The following is an 18,550-nucleotide window of genomic DNA, read 5'->3' on the forward strand; positions in this document are numbered from 1 at the left end:
AAAACACACTGAGGTGATTTGATTCCTGCTTATTTTCTCACTCATGCTAAATGAAGCCAAAACCATTTGGATATCTCCCTTACCAAATGTGATCCAGCAGAGTTTGTAGGAAAGAAATTAATGTATTAGCAGAGAGTTACCTTTTATTGACTTCCACAATAAAATTATAATATAAGTACCCTAGAAGAAAATGTTTTATGGATACATACTAAAAGATATTTAGTGTACAAAACCTGACCTTGAACACATATAAGACACAATGTGTTTTTGACAACTGGTTCAGAAAAAAGAAGTCAGTGATTTTATGGCAATTTAAAGTTATTGATTTTATGGCACTGTATTGGAAAAGCTATCTTCAAAATAAGGGGTATACACCTTTGCAAAATAACTTCCCCTCCCAACCTCATTTTTGTTCTCATTATAAATACAGAGATCAGCAAAATTTCAGCAATTTGGTGAAGTTTTCTACTGTTCTCACAAGTGCACTAATTTCAAAAATTAGGTCTACATTTCTTTGTTGTATTAAAAGTAATTCCTTGCCTTTCTTCATTGCTTGAACACACTGGCTTATCATATTTCTGATGCTCAACAAAGATCACAAAGAATTATAATCCTGAACAATATGCACTACTAGTGTCTAAGGTCATTTTTCCCCCTGTCAATTAACTAATATCCTATTACAATCAGCTAATGTGCCTGTGTTAACAATTCTCTTTATAAGCTGATGTTCCATTTATTTAATTGATGTCTGTTGTCCTGATTAAAGTGTACAGGCCAGTTTAAGTAATGATGGCTAAATGTGGCTAATGTTTATGATTTGAAGTCTTTGGTAACTACTGTTCTGTTTTATTTACTTTAAACTTTGACCATTCTGTGGTCTCCAGAGGCACAAGATGGTGGCAATAAAGTCATATTATGCCACTCCTGATTTATAATTGTAGTGTTTTGTTTTTTTTTTTTACTAGTTTCACTTCTAGAAAAAGTTGTTAGTGGACTACAAAGAATGCTTGTAATATAAAATTCAGAAACAGTTGCCAATCTTGGTGTCTCTCTAGAAGCCCCTAAGGCTAAACTACCTAGTGTTTTACTGTTTATTCTTTATAAGACTGTTTGTTTTGTTTTCCACTTTATCCTGTCCATTCAAGACAATGAATACACCCCAAAACACAAAAAGAAGTGTCAGCTCACTGAGATCTGTACTTTTAAAGTAACCTACTGCAATAAATTTGGTTACTCAGGTTGAGAATTTAGGAAATCTGATCACAACTCTCACTGAATAAACTTGGAAAAGTTACTTTTTTTCTTCTTTAGACTTTTCACAATCCCTTTTAAGAAAAATAACTTATGATTCTATGGGAAATGCTTTATGTTCCACACCTTGATACGTGGAAAACAGTCAATAGAGATGTCAGCAAAACTTCAGCAATTTGGTGATATTTTCTACTGTTCTCACAAGTGGTCTAATTTCAAAATTAGAACTACATTTATTTGTTGTATTAACAGTCTTTTCTTGCATTTTTTCATTGCTTGATCTTTATTATTTTTTTGAAAGTCAGATTTATTTAACTTTAATTATCATCAGTTATATTGCAATAGAGAAATGACATTCACCATGAGGACAGAGCAAGTAGTCTATAACAAGAAGTGCTGGATCCACAAGTGGAAAGTGGTGACTTTCTCCTCAGAAGAGTAGCTTTGATTTAATAAAAGCACTTCCCTAGAATACCATAACAGTGGCTGACAAGTAAATGCCTGGGCTGAGAATTCTCAATTATCAATACCCATGCAATTTTTGCAATTATATCTCTAAATTATAGTACAGAGGTACTGCTAGTATTATGTGTTGATTATTATGGAATCACAGACCATTAGCAATGGAATGCATTATGTCTAACTTACTGTCTTATGAATAAATTCCTCTAATAATGACTGAGAAATTGTCATGCAATCTAAATGTTAACATCTTCAATGATACAGAATTCGCAGCACAGACTAAGCCATGAAACAGCTTTTATTAAGTGATTCTTACTATAATAAATTTTATTTTTATATGGAAACAATTTTTCTCATATAATCCTATTGGCATTTGTTCTGCCACTAAGAAGCACAAAAAATACAGTGAAACCCTCATTTCTCTTCGGCATTAAAATGTTCCAAGTATCTCAACTGCCTGTCTTCTTCTCAACCTGCTTTCCTTAAGGCCACCAGGCATTCTCTTCGATTCACATATTTTCGGAAAGCATCTATATATCCATAAAAGAAGGAAAAACAGCAGTTTAAAATTGTAATTTTTTTTTCTTTTTGAATGAAAACCACTTTTAGGATTCATGTAGCAAGTCTGTGACAGAGCATGTAATTGGTCACATGCTCACAACCTTCCTTGTCATTGTGTGAAAACAAATTGTCAAAATACTTCTCCAGAGAGAGCTCTAAGAGAAAAATAAGGTGATACTTGCTCTCACTAAAGATTACATCCTTGATCTAACTTAGTCTCCTCATTGTACAGGTGAGAAATCCATGCTCCAAGAGGGTTAAATTCAGTTTATTGGTAAACTTAGAAGGAAAGCTTGACTTAAAAATCCCTAGCCTTCTGTATTCTGTTGAAAGTGAAAATTAAAGCTAAGCTAGTCCAAATGACTCATGTTATGCAGTTAGTGAAATCTTGAGGAGTTAAGTGATTAATCTGTATCTCCTGCTTTTCACTCCGCTCTTATTTGATACTAACAGAGTGAAACATATTAAATTAGACACATTGAACATGGTATACACCTCCAAGAGCAGTGTGAGACAAAGCAGATACAGGTTCCCTGTTGTTTTAAGAACACTGCCTTAGAATCCTATGTATAATCAAATACCTGAAGGGTATTGCTTTGGGAATTGAATGTCAAAAAAGCAGAGGGGGAGATGCATATATACTTGCAACTTACAAAGCAACACTTGGTATTATAGAAAAAGAATTTATGTAGGCATTTGAGCTTTTGAGAATATAAAGTAAAGCACTATAATTACCATATGGAAGTCCTTCATTAAGATTATATAGGTTTGTAATATATGAAGCACATCTGAAAATGGAAATCTTGGGTAGGGTCAGGAAAGAGGCATGTGGCATAAGAAGTGTTCTCTGCCAGCAAATTAATTAAATTTCACAGTTCTAGAAAAAGCCGTATATTAGTGTAGGCACTCACTGAAAGTCAGATGTGCAGGGCCTCTCTGTGAGTGTGCCGTAATCTACTCATAAATAGAACTCGCCAAGGGACACTGACAGCAATTTGGCATTAAGTAAGAGCTCACATAAGGGAGGAATTTACTTTGCAGTCACTTTTATTAGGGAAAGCTTGGAGCTGACATTGCATGCTTTACACACATTTCAATCTGATTTTGCTCTATTTTGACCTTCATATAACATATTGTTATATTGGAGCTCATATTATTAGTCAGCAATAATTTATGTTGAGAAAATAGTTTTCATTTTGCTTTGTCTTTTACTTTCACTAACATTATTAACCCCTTCAGAGTATTATAATTTTAGTGCATTTTTAAAGAAAAAGGAATGAGTTTCTTATGTAAAAATTCTCTTTAATAAAGATGGAAAATTTTGCATCAAATACTCTCATTATTTGAATTGTTTTTTACATACTGGTATTCATTTTTATATACTAAGTACTATCCAAAGTTGACCTTTATTATGTATAAATTCAGAACAAAGCCACACAGTTGTAAAGCATATTTCCTTTCCGCCCCCCCCCTTTTTTTCTCAAGATATTTAAGTGGATTTACTAGGTCCTTCAAATTGATTAAATATGAATATAAACTGTAGGAGCCCATTGTGAATTCCTTGCTTTATTAAAAAGCATTTTGCACTAAGTGAGAAAATGAGAATAAACAGAATACTAAAAGGATTTATAAACAAGCCACAGAAAAATTAGGAAAATTGGGCTGCAAACCAGAAAAGAAGACACAGAGAGGCACTGTATATCTCAACCTTATGACAAGGTCTGTCTGAATTTAGTTCTAGAAATCTTTCATTTGGAAAAGAAATAGAAATTATTTTGTGTCTTTCCCTTGGGAAAGGCACAATAAATGGATTCAACTTATAGGAAGGTAGATTTGAGCTCAAAGAAAAAGCTAGGAAGTTATAGGTGTCCTAAAATAGAGTTACCTCTGTACTTTGTGTCACTGGAATTAATCAAGCAGAGATGAGCAAATCTTATAAATGGTGTTGAAGGATGCATGTATAGTCTTAGACTGGACTGGTTGACCACTAATCTCTCTTTCTACTCTTAAATGCCGTGACTAATTCAGGAAATATTTATTCTATGCTCCAAGCACTCCGCATAAAGAAAAAAACAGATACAAAACGATACTTATATTCACGGAACTAAAAGATTAATTAATTTCATGATTACCTTGGTAGAAAGCATGATGAGGAGGGATAAATTTTGACTTGTACCCTAATTTCCCATCAAGCTCTCTTTCAGTTGTGTTCTCCTGGCACAATCTTTTAAATTCTGAACACATAGCTCCATGTTAATGCATAAGCCCTTATCTTACTTGAAAAAGCACAGTTCCCATAGAAATAATTCTTAAGCAAATACTGTACACACATCAACATATCTTAACATGCCCCTTTTCACCCCAACTATTTTACCTCGAAGGTTTTTCTAATAAAGAAAACACAAACTCTTAGAGTTATTTTTTTCCACATACATTGATTTTTTCTTCTCTCCCAGTTTTATTTGACTTTTTAAAAAACTACTTTCAATATTTATGGTTTTTGATCATAGAGTCCCTTTACAATTCATACATTTTGAATAATTTTGCTTCCTTTTTGTCTTATTTTTCCCTCCTTTGATTGGACATTTTTTCATTATCTACATTTTACTTCTCTAATTTTATGGTAGACTGATAGGACCATTTTCATATTTGATACATATTGCCCTTATTTTCCTACAACATAATGTGTAATATTTTTGGATCTCCTCTCCTCAAATTTCTAAACATTTTAGTTAATTTATTTTCTATATGAGATATAAAAATTTCTATAATTCCTTTCCTACCATTGGAAAATTTTATGGAATTTGAATTATTGATTCCTTTTTAATGAATGCAATAACTTTATACTTAACTAGTTTTTAATTAGAGGTTTTAAGTCTAGGCAAAATAATAAACTATATCTTTTGAGAAAATGTATTGGTCATCTATGAAACTGATAATGGTCAAAAGCCATAAGGTAAGAAGAATAAAAACAGTAGAGAGTTGTATGGGTGAGGGAGGGGTTTGTGTTTAAGTGAAAAAGAAATAACTGTTATGCAAACATTCATTGGTTCAACAATTTAGTGAGTAAAAAACACTGTGGACATTGAAGATGGAATAAAGGTGAGGCAGAGTCACTGTCCTCTAGGAATTCAGGGTTCAGTATGAATGAGGATCTTAGCCAGCATTGCTCCAGAGGAATCAGGAGAAGCTACAAAAAGCATATAATGCTTGAGGCAATCCTGAGTGACTTTGACAGTGGTAGACTTCCTGAAGCATCAATTCTCTTACCATTAAGTACAGATATACACATTGATTAAGCAATGTTTTGTTGTGTGGACAATTTAAGAAAATGGAGATCAAGTCTATTAACACTGTACCTGGTACAGTAGCCTCTCATGTGTTTACTGCTTCTATTATTGCTTTGAGTTTTCTCAACATGGTATGGGTTTAGGTGCTCTCCAGATGGAGGGACCCAAGCACACAAAGACCTGTGAACATAAATGACCACATCTGCTGAGAAAGATGTAGAAGGCAGATCACAGGGTGAATCCAGTGTAGCGGAATTTAAGATTGGAAATAAAGCAAGAAGAATCATGAAGGGCAGCCAATGAACAGAGCTTCATATGAAAGGAGTCATACATTTCTGATTAAAGATTAATGGGACAGCCTTACAACATTCTTTTTTCCAGTTTCCTTGATATTCTAGTGCATTTAAATATAGTGGAAGAGTTGAACATTATCTTTTAATGTTCAGCACAAATTCATGTAAATCATAATGTGTTGCTTTATTAATATACATACATGGGTCTTACCGTACTGCTTTAGAAAATGCCACATATCATGCTGCCATATACAGGCACAGCTATAGATGAACTTACTATTTTTTTAAGATTCCTGCCAATATCTTTTTTCCTAGCCCAAAGATAACAAGAACCTGAGCAAGTCATAATGATGCAATGCAGAGTACAAGTGATCTTCGAAACAAGCCCCTGCAGGAGCTGGAAGGACCAGTTCCTCTGGCAGAAAAGGAAATCAGGAAGGCAGGCGTTTCCCCATGATGACTGAGTGTTCACGTTTTATAAGGCATGACTCTACTAGAGTTTGAACCCTGAGGGTCTAGCTCCTTTCAAAATGTAGCACCATGAAGGGAGGTTATCTGAGGATTGCTTGAACAAAGCAGTTCCCTTCCATCTCTCCGAAATGTCACCAGATGAGTGACAAAACAAAGTTTTGCAGAAAGGAATTAGCATGCATTCATGTTTTATATGTGAATGGCATAGCTCTGTAGGGATTTAGGTTTATTTGAACTGACTTATACCTAATTTTCTATAATGAGAGCAGTATTATAATTAATGTGCACATGACTTTGTGTCATGCTTTTGAAAATGCAAATGTTACGATAATTGAATTTTGAACAAAACTTCACAAAATACTCCTATTTTACACTTTTCAGTGATACATTATAAAAAAAAGTTGTTAGTAGAACATTAAAAGTGGCATGTTTATACATATCAGTCCCATTTCTTTCCTGTATAATTGTTTCAGCACAGCACCTTTCTCTGAGAATATCATATTTAATTCTTCTGTACTCTCCATTAAAGAAAAAAAATCTACAACTGTGTACAGATTTCTGAAATGCATAGCATGCTGGAAAATGTAAGAATACACCCAGGTTGAATAATTACTCTGAATCAGTAAGCTCTGCGTAGTGGATGAAAGTGTTTTCTAAATGGAAAAGAGGTTAGACTCTTAATGGAGAACTCAGAAGAGGGGCAGCTGCACTGCTTCATGAGAACCACCATACCTGTTGATTAATGGAGAGGCCTTAACAGCACTCTTCTTCCATGCGTCTTGCCATGAGGAAAGGGGAGGAAGGGAAAGGTAGTGATGGCAGCAACACCTGGGGAAGGGAGATGGGGAAATATGTAAAGGGAAAATCAGCAGCCCCTACACCGTGGTGTCCATCCATAGACCTTGCCAATAAAACAATTTCCACCAACTCTGAACTTGTTTACTTTCTTCCCTTTAAAAAAATCTACATAAATTTTAAAGATAATCTAAACAAATTAGTTGTTTTCAAAGGTGCTAATCTGAAGATTATACCTACAATATTCCAAACCATGGGACAGAGTGGGCTGCTACATATAATGAGCCACCATCTTTTCTCACATTTTAACTAGGCAGGGTAGCTTAAGGCAGGATATTCACATATGGGCATAGAATTTTTGGGTAACAGATTTAAGAAAAACTATAGGAAAGTCTAACACCAAATATACATATATTTTTCTTTCAAACACACAGTAGCCTATTATTTTGTCATTCTGTTTCTAATCAGTGGCTTTATAACTGGTTCACAATGCACTTTTCTTCTCATATTCTTCTAAGGGTATGCAGTGTTGACGTCAAAACAACTTCAACTTGCTAGCTTAACAAAAATAGATTAAATTTAATAAGATATCTTCATACTAGTGGAGGTCAAACTAATAAAAGTTGTAAAAATGTTCACGTTTTAGTTATGTGTTTGGTAGGTACGGTTTAATCTGAACTATATGTCATTTTTAAAATGTTAACAGAATTATATGGAAAGAAATGAATGAAAGTGTTTAATACGCAGTTGATGATAGTAAACTATTTAATTGTCTCAGTAATATCAATATATGAGATAAGGCTATACCTGAAAATCAAACACTGCTAGATTTTGCTCTTAGTGTTTATTTTAAGACATTTTATAACTTTTAATGTTTATATTTAAGTACAAACTGTATATGAATATTTCTTTTAACTTATTTATTTAAAGAAATTTGTAAAGTGGGAAATAAACTTGAAAAATTAGATTTCTCTTTTAGGAAGAAAAAACGTGAAAAGAAGACAGAATTTAGTTTCTACTGTTAAAAAAAAAAGAAAAAGAAAAAAGAAAAAAAGAAAGAAATTGACCCCTTACCCAAATATGTTTCTCAGTGTTTTCATTATGGAAGGGCTGGGACATTGTTGAATTTTTCTCTAAGGACAGGGATTTTCATGAATACATGTTTGCATTCTTGTTTCTGAATGTGATTCTAACCTTTAATCCCAATGTTTAGGAAAGCAGCTATCACAAAGATCTTCGGGGCTTGGAACATAATAATCCTTTCTGGTCTTGCCTTAATCCTGTTTAGACAGAGTGTCTCGAAATTTTCCAATTTCTCAATGTCTCTGGTCTTTGACACACTGCTTACTAATAGCCATCCTGTTTAAAGTAACATGACCCACCTGAAGCTTAGGCAATATATTAGTCAGCCCTTGAGTTGAGAAATTTGGAAACTAGTTGGTTATCATAAGAGATTAGCATCAAAGAATTCTGAAGGAAAATGTAGTATCAAGACCAGTTGAATTAAAAGAAATAACTCTGAGTTGGAAACTTAACTTTTATCTGATGTGATTGAACATGTTCTTTTTATGTAGTTTTGCTTTGATTCTTATAAGTTTCATGCTTTTACATTTAATTTAAAAAATATTAATTTAATGTTACACATAATATTTTAAATGTTGAATCCTGTTCCAAAATTAAAACCTACATATTTCAGTAATAACATTTTATTAAAGATTAAATCTAATTATTCCTAATATAAATATTCCTGAGTGGTTATTTTGGGATGAACATTTATCTTTGGAAGAATCAAATGTGAGAGTCTTGCATACCAAAAACAAAAACAAAAAAGAAATAAAAAGGAGAGAAAGAAACCACATATTCTCTCTCTCTCTCTCTCTCTCTCTCTCTCTCTCTCTCTCTTTCTCTCTTTCTTTCTCTTTTTCTTTTTTGGCCAAATACTTGCACTAACATTATGAAATTGTTTTGTTTGTTTCTTTGTTTGTTTGCTTATAGATCCCTAATATGCTAAGGCTTTAGTACACAGTAAAATTTTCCTTTTGTTTTAGGAAGGCTGGATTTTTTGAGGTAATATAATTATAAATAAGCATAGTACTGTGAGAAATACAAAAGTAAACAGTTTTATGAGAAATTTTGAAAAGTAAATATATACATACAAGACGCAGAACACTGGTAGGATAATTTATCATGACACAATGAGTAATATAAAGTTTACAAATAAATGAGACAGCATAAAAGAGTAACCAAAAAATTAAGCTGGGATTTGAAAAGTCAAGAAATGACAGAATGAAAACTAGAAACTTCCGAAATGAGAGAAACCAAAGGTATATATTAAAAGGTAGAGACCAGAATAACAAATGAATCCCTTTTGCTCATGAGAAATTCCTTGTAGGAATGTGTTTATGAACAATGACCTGAGCTGGATTTCCACCTGATAATAAAAAAGTGAAAATGAGCTCCATGATACATGAGAATTAACAGCAAACGGAGAGATAATTAATGATTTTATAAAGAGTTTGTAATGAATGTGTTTTTCCAAAAGAATGAGAATTCATTCTCACAAAATAAGAACAATGGCATGGAGAATAGTATGGCACAGCCCCATATAAATCTGACTCTTCTAGATTCTATTTTTGGAAACATGTCTGACCATGGTAGCAATACTAATACGAAGATATTAATACTCATGCTGTGTAACTTAGTTAAATAAGCCTAGAAAACTCATGTTGAACACAAAGGGTAAAGCAGAATACAGCCCACTGGTTCCTATTCTAAAGGATTGTATTTTTTTGTGTGAGTTAAAGGGGAATGAAATTCATTAACAAAATACCAAACTGCTACTTAAAAACTGGAGAGGACATGGATGAGACAATGGATTTAAAAAGTCTGCAGCCAGGGAGGCAGACACAAGTGGGAGGAGGAAGGGGGTAAATACACGGGTGAGTCAGTGAAAGTTTTCAACCAACACGGATTGCAATGGTTTATGATAGTGATGGGCCCCTTGTTCTCTGTCAAAAACTGGCGTGTCTGGTGTAAAGATACGTGAGAAGAGGCATACACATGCCTGATAAAGTACTGTTTTCCTTATCTTATTAGTGAGGCCTATCTTAAAAGAAAATTTTCTGTAACAATTGGAAAAAAAAGAAACATTAGCTCTGGTATGACTCCAAAAGTTTCCCACAGTCTGTCACATTTGTACACAGAACATTCCAGAATCTTTTGGGGGAGCCCATGCTTCAGGAAATGAGATTTTTCAGATTTTCTTTCATCTTTCTTCTTGCTAGTAACAGTTGGATGATTAACAAAAAGGACCCTTCAATAAACATAGGGCTACAGTCCATCACGTTAGGGGAGGGCTGGAGTACTGAAAGGCCAGCTCCGTCACTGCACCAACTCTGCCACTAACTCTGCCACTGTGGGAGTGGCAGGGTCTGCCTTGGTGGAGTAGAAATGGTGGTGGGTACAGGGGTATCTGAAACCCTGGCAAGGATGGAATGCTCCCTGTTCCTGTAGGACTCAGGAAACTGCTCTACCACGGAGAGGATGGTGCTTGATGTGCTTTTTGAGAGCAACAGCACTATTTTAAATTATAAAATATTGATTACACAAACTTAGGGTGAGGTTATCAGTCCGAATTTAACCAGCCATATGGAAAAAAAATAAACTAAAAATGGTAAAAACACCCTCTGAAGTATTTTTCCTCAAGCCAACAAAAATAAATGAGTTAAGATGAAGACTAGTTGATGATTAATCCTATATTCAGCTCTATTTTAGAGTGAATGATATTTCTAGGATCCTGTATTTTTAGATTTTATTCCTTAGATATAAAGGCATAAGTTGCATAGCTTAATGGCAAAGAAAAAAAATCAGCTAAGTGTTTAATTTTACCAGCTACCAGCTTTAGTTTAAAAAAAAATAAATTGTAAAATGAAGGATTTAGAGATGAGTATAACAAAGGTTTAGGTGTAAATCTAGCTACAATTACTGAATAACATTATACTTGGGTTTGATATGTAGGTGTATTTATGAAAATTTTAATTATGATATATTAATGTTAGTATCTAATAGTTTAAAATTTTAAATCGAGTAAAACAAGCAGTGTACTTTCTTTAATTAAAGTTATTCATTAATTTTATATAATACTATACACTTCTTCCTAAAAATTAATTTTCATAGTACTCAAACTCTTGCCATATTCAAATCTGAAGTTATGATAAAGTTTCCTTAGAAGGCATTTTTATTAAAAATTTAATATTTACCTCCATTAAAATATTTTATAAACCTACTAGGAAATTTATGATCTTTCATTAATTTCAATTTTATAGTGTTTTATAAATGTGAATTCTTAAAATCTTGAAGTATGTAGCCAAAATAGCATACCCCACTGTGTCCTTTATAAAAACAATAACCTACCTAAGTACCTAATTATTCATTGATTAATGACTTGAGTCATGTTTGCTTATGACTTTAATTTTAATCAATACATAGTTTATTCAACCAGTATAACTAACATTCTAATTTTACTTTTTCCCCAAATATATTTTGTTTAATGAGTGCTCAATCTGAGTTAGACAGTGTTATTCTGACATTTAAGCTTCATGACTTCTTTTTATTCTACAAATTATATAGTATGTCAAAGAGCTTTGGTTTATGTGTATCTATTGTTATTTACCATATTCAAAATTAAAACTAAAACAATTTTAAAATAATTTATTACAAATCTATTTGAAAGTAGCCATTTTTACATCCTGACATGAATATATTGTGAAAAATTTTTATATTTTTTAAAAAGTGAAATGAGTGAAATTGTTTTATACTTTTGCACAACTCTTAATGATTGAATTACTAGAAGAAAGCTGCTCTGTGTTCAATATGTTGCAATATTCCACAGCATGCAGTCTCAGGGAAATTCCACTGTGCATATGTAAAAGAATGAGAATTAAAAGGATAGATGATAGCCTCATATTATCATGAAAATGGTTTTGAGTCCTGGAGATTTGAGACCACACTTTGACAACTGCTAGTATAACCCCTTCAATATTGAGCTGGATTTAAAAACTAAATAGTAATAATAGTAATAATCCAGTCTCATTGAAGCCACATTCTAACAAGAAGAATGGTACACATGTTTTTTTTATGATATAATGTGAGATATGCTGACACAGATGTACAATATGCAGAGAGTTAAGGAGGTGATGCCCTCAGTAAACGCTAAAGGAAGAGCTGGCTCACGGAAAAAGAGATGCTGGGGAGAAATGTTGAGAACCCTTCCAGTGAGAGAAGGTCACAACTGGAAATAGCGCAATGTTTGGGTTTATTTGACAAGTTGTGTTCAAACCCCATCTCAGCCACTCACTAGCTATGTGACGTGTAGCAAGTTACTTCTAAGGTCTGTGTGCCTCAGTTTGTTCCTCTTTGAAAGAGTGAAACTTAATCTAGTAAGGATTTAGTGAGATGAAATATGTTAATTATTCTTACCTTTAATTAGAACACCGAGTAATAGTGCTGATTATTTAAAAACAGTGACTTGTCAACATGATGAAAGCTGAGAGTACAGAGAGGTGGTGGGGACAGAATCAAAGTTATAAAATAAAAGTGAAAGGGCAGAAACAAAGCCAACTTGGCTTGGAGGTTCGATATGGATGCAAGAGATTTAAAAAACAGAACTATGATAATGAAATGTAACTACCCTGGAAATTCTAAGAGAGTCACTTCTCTAGTAGACCTTAGCAAATCTTCATTTTACCCAGTATCATCCTATGGTTTCACAGAAAAAAAGAAGAAAACAAAAGAAACTGCTATTTTTAAAGAGTACACCAGGATATTCATAGAAATAGAATGAAATATATACAGAGCCACATAGATGGTGAAAAACTTACTTAAAATAGAAATGTAATGAAACTTCCAAGAGAGGTTATCTTGATGTAATCTTACAGTTGTTGTTTGAATTAGATTTAAATTATGACTTAATAAAGAATGACCAAGTGGATAAATATGTAAATAAGAATATATTTAACCTTACACACACAATGTATTATAAATTTGAGCTGTTGTTGTTCTCATTCACAAAATTTACTTATCAGTCCCAATTTCTCTAAAAAGAAATTCTGTTAAGGGCACAGTGCACAAAGAATGTTATGATTTTTCTCCAAATTGTCTTATATCTTCAAGGTCCTTGATGAATAGAACATTTAAAAAAAAAAAAAAACTATTTCTCAGTTACAAAACAAAGATTTTCCATTGAGGTACTTTAGTTCTGTTAATTAAGACAATGAAAGAAAAAAAATGTACTTATTATAGAAGTTTGGATTTTAAAAGGAAAAATATGTACTTTTTATAGATGTATGGTTTTTGAATTTAAAACATCCTCTTTGTCAAGTATCTACAAAGAGTTTAGGATTAACCTATTCCTTTTATAAATACCATGTGTTTTATACCAATGAATTATTTTGACTAATTTATCCACCAGCACAATTCAACCTAAATTATCACAAAAGAAAAAAAATAATAGAGCAAAAGTAATAATTTAAAATGAAATCTGTAAATAAATCTTGGATGCAGAAAATATTCATTTATTTATTACTCAGTTCAAACAATTTTATTGAGTAGCTAATACATGCCAGGCACTGTTATGAATAGCTGGAGATATAATGGATAACATGAAAACTTGTTCTCCATCTTCATGATATTATGAGTCACAATGTCTACGTGGTGAGTTACTAAATCCATTCATAGCACACACCTCCACCCCAGCCAAGGAACATATAAATAATTCTAGAAATTATTTTCAAAATTTTTTAAAATTATATTTCATAAAATTTTGAAACAAAGTTTTTTTTGCTTTATAACCTCTCATTCAGCCCTTGTAAATGTTGATAGTAAAGCCTATATAGAAAGACTGTCTTAACTCCACCTAGCACCTAGGATTTACAATTAACTATCTTAAGAACCAAAATTAAAGATGACAGTTTTTACCTCTATTCTCTGGTCTTACGTATATATGCATGTGCATGAAGTCAAGGTAATGATCAACTTCTGGCAATAAATATTTTTATTATATTGACATTTTAAACCTAAGACAGCATACCCTATTCAGCCATCTTTCCCCAGAGCTCAATTTGCTCAGAGATTTTCCTTGGAGATATCTCTGCTTTTTACAACTTGTTATCTCCCTTCTCTTAGGATCAACTACCACATATTAACCTTGCCAAGTGAAAAAACAGTTGTCAATTTTGAGTCAATTTAGCCACGTAAATGTAATAATGCACTAGCAATTGGAAAACATTTTTTTTTCGTTAAAAACGTTCCAGTCTTAAGTAAGATTAGCAGAAGCTACGCAAAGCCATTTTGAGTTTACCCAAAGGAAAATGAAAACAAAATGGATGATTTCCTTCGTAAAGTAGAAATAACTCTGCTTTGCAATGTTATTTATAATTTTAAAACCTCAAGGAATGATTATTCATAGATATGTGGAATGGGAGGAAAGTTAAACAGTCTGTTCACCCTCTCCTTCACAGAAACACTGCTCACTGTTCTTGGTTAATGTATTTTAATTTATTTTTAAAATACAAGTTGTTCTTTGCCTGAAACGCATCTCAGACGCTTAGTAAAACTTTTTAAAATTATTTTCTCCTCAACATATTCATGTACAGTCAAACAGATAAGCAGCATGCTCTAAGTTGGAATCCAGGGAATACAGAACACCTTTCTCAATGTTGTCATTTAAATGACATAAACTCAAATGCCACTTGGGGCAATGCTATTCCCTCAAAGCATATATCTTATTTCATTACATATGTATGTATTCATCATGTTTTATTTCAAGCCTATAAAATATGGTATACTCTTGAAAAATCTGACAGATGATAAAACGGCATGAGGGTGGTACATGTGCTTGTTTTCATACTTCCGCATAACTGCTGATTTCTTTTATTTCAATCAGCTGTCGAAATTGGTTGACAATCATCAAATTTAATAAACAGCATATGGGCCTACTCATGTATGTGAAAGACCTGTTCTTTCTTTCTTTTTCCCACGTAACATGCTCTTTTATATTTCAGATAAGTAATACATTTCAAGGGTAGGGAGAAGTTGAAAATAAGCCATATGCCACATGGATTTCACTGTAAAAACAATAACTAAATTTATTTTAAGAATACTGTAAAAAAAGAAACTAAGTTTTTGTGTTAGTATATTCTAGTTGCACATCATGCACAAAGTATATTTGTGCATCCTGATATTGTACATTTTTTTTCCTGTTTTCAAAACGTAGTTTTATCAAATGTTATGTTCTGTGGCTAAATGTTTGTAGAATTTTAAATATTAACATCTCAATTGATGGGGGTACCTTATAAAGAGAATCTTAACATCATCCTATTTTAAAACAAAATTTACTGACGGAATACAATGAATATCTCCATAGAATTTCAAACCAATTGAGAGAGTTTTATGGTAAAAACATCTTTAAAAGATCAAGATAAGAAAAATCCACTCGTTAAAATGGGGACTGATATTTTTAAAAGTCTGATTCTTAGGATATAAAGAAAGATATGGAACATATTTCAATATGTTAAATGTCCAGAATATGATATAACCCTCACCCTCTTGCCTGTCATACCAACATGCCTCATTCCGGTGTAATTACCGGTCTCGGAGTCCAGGCTTGTACTCATCAACCTTGACCTGCTTTCTTCTGTCATGAAGCAAACTCATTGTCCTATTCTTAACTAACCCTTGCATTTCTTAACATTAAAAGCAATATATAAGGATATATATCAAAAGCAGTATGTACGTGGAATATTATCTTCTGTGAAAGCGGAAGTGCTTCTAAAATAAACTCGATTCTAAATTTTCCTACATGAAATTCAGATTTGCAATGTCAGGCTGTGCATGATTAGAAATGCCAAAGGTATAAATCTAGAGTAGTACCTAGTCTTGAGATTTTACATTACAACAGCATACCATTTTTACTAGGCATTATTGGAATATTCTCCAACGTGTATATTAGATTCCTTTACAGAGGCAGTCATGTTCCTACAAGTCATAAATTTAATAAATCATCAGATATATAACTTTCATTCTCACATTTACATTACCAAGTATTTTATGGAGCAATTTCCTTACTCATGACAGTGAGACTGTTCAATGATATAAATAAATAAATAAATACTATTTCAACATAAATTCCTTAACTGCAAAGGAAAATAAATATTGGAGTCTCCCAAGAATAGAATTCACTATGAAACAGAATATAGTTATCAGTAGGGTCTATCTTGGATGGCATCCATGAAGGTTTATTACCAGGAATATCAGAAGGACATTATTATAGCAAACTACTGAAGCCAAGGACAGAGCCATGGCTGGCTTCCAATGCTCAGAGAAAGAACGTGAAAAGCAGAGTGTACCACAATACTGAAAAGGTTATTATAAATAACTGGTACATTTATCTCAGATTATCAAAGGTTTCAAAAGAAACTTGAAATACCAACTCTGTCCGTGTCAGACTCAGGGCATGAGTTCTTTATTTGTTGAGACCTGTTTTTCTGCATTAGCCCTGCCAGGCCTGAGTACTACCAGGGAATTCTAGGATTGTGTTAGGCAGAAAAAATAAAATAAAATAAATTCCATGTAAGTAGAAGCAGAGCCTTAGATATAAAGGAATAGTTGAAAAGTCCAGTATTTTAAATTTCTCTAAAATAGAAGGACATATTTCCAAGTCTGTATTGTAAACATACATGTGCACATCTTAGTCTTTAAAGGAAAAGAAAACAAAAAGCACTGTAAGGCATTCAAAAAACGACTGCCTTCAATTAAACCCTATATATTTTTTTTCAGTATTTTACTTAAAGGATCACCTTAAATGCCAAGTTGGTATGTTAAGAGAAAATGATTCAGCTTTAAGGCACATGCATTACAAATTTGCTATTTATAATTTAATAAAACTTCCTTTGACATAGGAAATAGTATTTTTTAACAATATAAAATTGCAATTATAGTAGGAGTCTGTGAAGTTCACAATGTTTCAAACTGTTGACTTTAATAGAACATTTCCAAATTAGAATATTTCTAAATGTATAACTTATTATTCAAATTATTTCCAAGTTGTGCTCTAACATGTTGGCACAGTCCATGAAGGTTAGAATGTGAGTGTATGTGTTTGCTTGTGTGCATATGTGTGTGTGTGTTTCCCCACTGAGCAATGTCAGATTTTCCTAAAGTTCTCTCATACATTTCAGAATGCGTATAAAAAAATGTACAGTAACTGGTAAGTCAAATCCTCTACATGTTGGTCCAATAAGGTAAAATATTTGCTCTCACAATCATTTAGGAATGCACATCAGGTACAAATAGATAGTTCATAAAGTCCAATCAATAAGGAGACTAGCTAAATGAAGTGCCAAAAATATTAAAATGGATCCTCTAGCTCTTGGGAATCAATGGCAGTAAACTTCCTTTAGAAAGAATGTGGCGTAGCAATAACGTGTACCAATATTTCTCAAGCTGCTGAAATAAAAAGAGCTCAGAGGCACACACTCTCCACGTAGCTCCTACTGTGCTTTCTGTTCTTTTTTCTCTTACTGAGGCAAGGGAACTGCCCTAACCACTTCAGAAATGCCCTGTCTCTTTGCCAGGAAGGAACCGGAAGCCTTACCACTAATGGTAAGATATATGTGATAATTACAAAAGAGCAGCAGGGACAGATGGGGGCTGAGACTTGCTTAATGACTAGGTCAATTATTAGCAAGCTAACTATGCCAGCTTCTCAGTAGAAACAGGTATTTTTACTTAACTCTACATTGAAATATGCATCAACTTTTCTATATATGTGTTCCTTAGTGCATGTGATTCCAATATGTTAAATTTAAAAACACACATTATTCTCATTTTAAAGGAAAAAAAAATTACAACATCTTAACTGCTAACCCCCAACTGAATAATACATATACTTTTGTAAGGCATATCTTCTGACTATTAAAAAACTGTAAGAAGAAAAATTATTGAGAATGAGGAAACTTGGAAATTTTCTTTCTTTTTTTTTGTTAGATAATACATAGTCTCATTTAACTTCTTTATGCTGGTAATTTTAAAATTCTTTTCTACTTTATTTGAATTTGCTACTGCATCTGAGAGAGTTTCTTATGCTTAAACAAGTTTAAACAAGTCCAGTAATTTAGATCAACTGGTAGGTGTAATTAAAATAAATATTCCCTAGGGAGGTGGTGGTGTGATTCTTGTGATGTAGTTAAAGATATTTGTGCCTAAGTCCTGAAATAGATATTTTCTCATTTAATCACAATTTATAAAAATCATAGTGTTTAAAATAGTTTTTCAAGCATTTTTGAAGTTAGTGATAGACATAGAAATATTTTTCCTATGTATGGTCTTACAGAGAGCAAAGTTTGAAAGACAAATCTCTAAGTTTACACA

The 18,550-nt window shown here is 32.7% G+C and overlaps 1 protein-coding gene across 6 annotated transcripts in view; it reads right to left on the reverse strand.

Annotated features, from left to right (window-relative positions):
- The window catches only part of Pcdh7 (protocadherin 7), a 397,839-nt gene that overhangs the window by 175,602 nt on the left and 203,687 nt on the right, over positions 1–18,550 (reverse strand). For 2 of the 6 annotated variants that reach the window (XM_058572378.1, XM_046423818.2), the window contains exon 3: positions 7,061–7,156. The exons of the other annotated variants lie outside the window; for them this stretch is intronic. In XM_058572378.1, the coding sequence (XP_058428361.1) occupies positions 7,068–7,156 (89 nt within the window). In that variant the 3' untranslated portion in view covers positions 7,061–7,067. The remainder of the gene's footprint in view (positions 1–7,060; positions 7,157–18,550) is intronic. 6 annotated transcript variants of the gene reach the window in all.

Source organism: Marmota monax, unplaced genomic scaffold, assembly GCF_021218885.2.
Source record: "Marmota monax isolate L192 unplaced genomic scaffold, Marmota_monax_Labrador192_F-V1.1 WCK01_AAM20220418_F8-fsc00009, whole genome shotgun sequence".
Lineage (NCBI taxonomy): Eukaryota > Metazoa > Chordata > Mammalia > Rodentia > Sciuridae > Marmota > Marmota monax.